General features: G+C 46.8%; 2 protein-coding genes across 2 annotated transcripts in view; one reads left to right on the forward strand and one right to left on the reverse strand.

Annotated features, from left to right (window-relative positions):
* Positions 1–711: 711 nt before the first annotated feature.
* Positions 712–1,821, forward strand: Defb118 (defensin beta 118). The gene is made up of 2 exons (XM_028774974.1): positions 712–790; positions 1,598–1,821. The coding sequence occupies exons 1-2, from the start codon at positions 712–714 to the stop codon at positions 1,819–1,821; spliced, it is 303 nt and encodes a 100-aa protein (XP_028630807.1).
* A 2,795-nt stretch (positions 1,822–4,616) lies between these two features.
* The window catches only part of Defb119 (defensin beta 119), a 17,431-nt gene continuing 17,334 nt past the window's right edge, over positions 4,617–4,713 (reverse strand). Inside the window, exon 2 of the mRNA XM_028774976.1 lies at positions 4,617–4,713. This exon is cut by the window's right edge and continues 97 nt beyond it. Within this exon, the coding sequence (XP_028630809.1) occupies positions 4,617–4,713 (97 nt within the window).

Below are 4,713 nucleotides of genomic sequence, written 5' to 3' on the forward strand. Positions count from 1 at the left end.
GGAATCACACGATACACTGAGTCCCTCACACTCTACTGCAAGTCAGCTCTGTTATCAAGTCACTTCCCTGTTGGAACAGAGGTTAGCACTTCAGTTTCTATACGGACATGTATTCGCTTTGTTTCCATAAGCTTTCACTGAGCTGATGCTTTGTGCCTCAGGAGGGCTTTGTGCCTCCCCTTAGCAACCTCATGGTCTAATGTAGAGAGATTGGGGGTTGGTGCTCAAGACAAGGGTTCTCTGTGTAGTCCTGGCTGTCACAGAACTCATTTTTTGTAGAGCAGGCTGGCCTCAAACTCAGAGATCCACCTGCCTCTGCCTCCAGAGAACAAAGACTAATGGCATGTACCCCGAAACTGGCTGGAGGAGAGATCTTCAGAGCAGGCTTAGTCTAGAGTGAGGGGGACTGTGGGCAAGGGGTAGCGCCCTGACAAGAGGCCTGAAGAAGCTAAGGATGAAGTCCTAAGGTGAGTTTTCCCTCTCTGAACTCCCAAACATGTCCTCCAGGCCTATGGCTCTCAAGCTTCGCCTGTGCTCTCAGGGACCGTTTCAGATGGCCAGGCCACACACCGGCCAGCAGGCCGATGTCTTGCTTGGGTGTGCGTTTATGTCTCTCTCTGGCTCGATGCCCATCCCTCTGCCCACACAACAGAAAGGTCAATAAAAGTCGGCCAGATTCGTGCTGTACCTGTGTTCTGGATGCCTGGATCTATGTCCTACTTCCCAAGAACCATGATGCTTCTGCTGCTGGCTCTTCCTGTCCTTGCTCTTCTACCCCAAGTGATACCAGGTAACAGACCCATAGGAAACGACCTAAGTGGCATCTTGGCGTTTTAAAAGTCTTGCTACGGCTCTCCAGGAGGCCCTTCGTCTCCTCATGTTCTGGGATTTGGCAAGCAAAATGTCTGCAGAGCGGTTACATGGATGACAGAGCTGGCTTTTATCTCCCTTGGACTCTGAAAGTCTAGGGCTTGAAAACCATTGCTTTTTAAAGATCACCCAAAGGTCTGGCTAAAACCTTGACTTTCTTGTTCCAGAAAACCTGCCTCCTCAAATAATCATAGTCATGAGGTGGATTTCTTTCTTTATATAGCTGCTTACTTTTATTCCTTTATTTATTTTTACCTGGGAGAGCACATATGTGGGTGTCACAGTGAACGCATGGAGATCAGAGAAAAAAAGTGTGGGAGTCCGTAATCTCCCTCCATTGTTGGGGACTTAGGGTCAACTCAGGTCTACCAGGCTAAACAGCAAGTACGTGGAGCTATCTTGTCAGCCCCAGGTAAGTTTCTTGATATGGGTAGATACAGGTCTGGGGAGCTCTGTAGTGACTGTCCCTGATGCCTTACAAGTAACAAGTTTACTTTCATTGATGAGTGATCAATCACACTTTGAGAAAAGCTAAACATGGGCAGAGAAAAAAAAGTCAGGAACAGCTATTTGGAGAAGCATGGTATTACCAAGCTGCAGCTAGGAAGGAGCCTAAGGGCCGTGTCCTGCTCCGGTCACAGTGGTGGGACCACAGGGCGGAAGGCCAGGTTCATAACCATCCAGCAACAGCAACTGAAAACCATCGATCTCTCCTTTGATTATTTAGACTATGGTGCTGAGGAAAGATGCTTGGAAAGATCAGGACACTGCAGGAAAAAATGCAAAGATGGAGAAATGGCTGAGCAAACGTGCAAACATTACCGAGTCTGCTGCGTTCTGGACACCATCAGCAACAACCAAAAGGCCTCCAGGACGGGGACCATGAAGGAAACCACTACAATAGAGTACGATCTGTCCTCAGACTTCATGGATGTACTTAACATAACATAGTTGATGGAGCGATAAAGGATGAATTAATTAATTAATTAATTAATTACCTGAGAGGTGGCTGGAGAGCCCTGTCCCTGAAGTTTACGATAGCTCCTGACTTATCAGCTGTCACTTGCTCCTGTCCCAAGAAGGATGGACTTAGTCACACGTAGAAAGCGCTGAAACACCCACGATGATTGTGTAGCTATTCTAGATAAAACCTATTGTGTAAAGCATCCCAATGTTTCCAGTGGCAAAGTCTTCCATGCTCTTGAAATGTCAGTGGATCGCTGTGGACACTGTGCTCCTTATTTGCTGGCGATCTGTGTTGGGGTTGACGCTCTTGAGGAAGAATTCGTTTCCACACTGGCATTTCTCTCTGTCCTACTGTCTTTCTGACAAGAGTTTGGGGGGAAACCAGGGTGTTCTCTTGTGTGAGTTTCCCTTCAGATGAAAGCTGAAGTGAGTGAAATCAAAATCCTAGAGCTTTGCATGTATGGTTTTCTCTACTAGGGTGTAAAACTTTGCTTTGAGGGCTGGAGAGATGAGGTTCTAGAGCTCTCGATGCCCCCAGCCCCTAGCTAAGGCCTTTTCACAACTATCTTCACTGAGAAGGTCAAACCTATGTTCTTCCTGAATCGTAAGTCTGGAGTGACACTTTCCCAGATCATTGGCCCTGTTGTGTGAGAGGACACAGCATAGCATCAAAGGGAAGAGAAAAGCTCAAAGGATAGACCTGTCACTCAGTATGACTTTCCTTAAACACAGGTGTGCCTCGCCAAGCAGACATGGGGCCAGCAAGGCAAGCAAAGGACCTTGCTCATGAAGCAATGGGGGATTGAGTTGGTTGCAGATGTGGGAATGGGTTGGCGATAGTGTGTGCACGAGGGTGAACACAGAGCCTACTGGAACATTGTTGCAAAGCATAATGTCATCGGGGACTATTGGCTTTCAGAGGTGAGCTCACTCAAGGAACTTCCCACTGGGCAATGAGAAAACTTGAAGACACCTCAAGGTTTACTTGCTATTGCTATCATAGCTGTAGAACCATTGACCTTTTTTCCTAGAGGAGTAGAGAGGTTTTAATTCTCCAAAGAGAGAAGTAACCCCAGAGGACTTCAAAGGACCAGATAACTGAAGGAGAAGTTCCCTCAATCACAGGGAAGAAAAAACAAAAATAAAAGAAGCTCTAAACTCGGGGAAAACACAAGCAAGAGAAAAGTCACAGAGAGCGAGCTTAGCGCTCCAAGGCAGTGGTGGTGGAAGAGCTGCCTAAAGGCAGACTTCTGAAACTTCCAAGGAGACGGTCTAGTTGTGGTTGGACCATAGCCAGCTCCCTAAAACAAGCTATACCAAAGCCAAGTTAGGCACAGTCAGAGAAGTAGAAAAAGATACAGCCTTGGGTAGCTACTCTCCTACTGATGTGACTGGAGTCAAAGAGAGAGAAACAAGATATTAGTGGGAAGTAAGACATTAGAAGTAAAAATTAGCTAATAATGGTGGCACACACCTTTAGTCCCAGCACTTGGGAAGCAGAGGCAGGCAGATCTCTATGAGTTCAAAGCCAGCCTGGTCTACAGAGCGAATTCCAGGACAACCAAGGTTACACAGAGAAACCTTGTCTCGAAAAAAATAAAATAAAGGGGTGGGGAGAGTAAATATTATGACTAGGGAGGTGGCTCAGTGGATAAAGAGACTTTCCCAGCAAGCCTGAGGACCTGGGTTCAATCCCTGGACTCCACATAAAGGCAGAAGGAAAGAATCAATCATATGGAGCTGTCCTCCGAGCTCTACAGCATTATGGGCCACCCTTATGTAGACACACACCATATATACACACACAATAAAAATGAATTGTCTGTAGAAGGGAGGAGAATGGAGGGAGGGGCCGTGTGAGGGGGACTGGGAGGATAAGGGGCTTCAGTCAGGATGTAAACTAAATAAATAAATAACTTAATGGAAAAAATTAAATCATAGGAGGACCATAAATAAATATTCCATCATCAGAAAACTAGCTGCTGTCAGAAGCAGAAAAAAAAGGAGAATGAGTTGTTTAAAAATAATAGTTTTTTTTAGCCAGGAGGTGATGGCTCATACTTTTAATCCCAGAACTTGGGAGGCAGAGTCCAGCAGATCTCTGAGTTTGAGAACAACCTGGAGCAGAGTGAATTCCAGGACAGCCAGGGCTACACAGAGAAACTGTGTCTCAGGAGAAAAGGAAGACAAAGATGAGGAGGAGGAAGAGGAGGAGGAGGAGGAGAAGGAGGAGGAGGAGGAGAAGGAGGAAGAGGAAGAGGAAGAAGAGGAGGAACAAGAGGAGGAAGAGCAAGAGGAAGAGGAGGAGGGACAGAAGGAGGAAGAGGAATATATTATTAAAATTTCCTCTGCGCTAACCACCAAGCCAATCTTAGCCTCACAATTTGAAGCTATGGGCAGATACCTTCTTCTAAGTCTAACAGCTCTGCTTAACCAACTGTGTCTTCAAGACTACACCAATGTCCCATCCCTCCTGCCCTGGTGCCTCCCTGGGTCCTACATGGCATAGATACTCATAACTCATCCCAAATCCTTAACTTCCCTCCCCTGCTCTCTACCACACTCTCCCACCTTCAGTGCTTGGTCACCTTTCTCTCTGAAAGTCACTCAGGAGCCCAGACTCTTCTCCCATAGGGTTGGATCCAAACTGGGACAGACCCCTCACCATGCAAAACCCGGTGGAGGAAAAACAAACACACATTGTCAGATGCGTACATTTTAATAAGGAGGTGGACAGCAGGGACGGCTTCCCTGGGAGTCTGTACACGGTGTACTGGCATTCACGGTATTCTTGGCCAGTGTTTCTCATTAGACCAGTTAGTTTTGTCATCTACACCTGTAAGGCTGATCCTCACGTAGGGCTGGAGGCAGCATATC

This window comes from Grammomys surdaster, unplaced genomic scaffold (genome assembly GCF_004785775.1).
Source record: "Grammomys surdaster isolate TR1022 unplaced genomic scaffold, NIH_TR_1.0 251, whole genome shotgun sequence".
NCBI classification, from domain to species: domain Eukaryota; kingdom Metazoa; phylum Chordata; class Mammalia; order Rodentia; family Muridae; genus Grammomys; species Grammomys surdaster.

What these genes read in the sequence shown, in the direction of transcription:
- Defb118 (XM_028774974.1), top strand. Translation starts at nt 712, where the DNA reads ATGTCCTACTTCCCAAGAACCATGATGCTTCTGCTGCTGGCTCTTCCT. An exon ending in TCTACCCCAAGTGATACCAG is followed by an intron (nt 791 to 1,597) that starts GTAACAGACCCA and finishes TTGATTATTTAG; the next exon opens with ACTATGGTGCTGAGGAAAGA.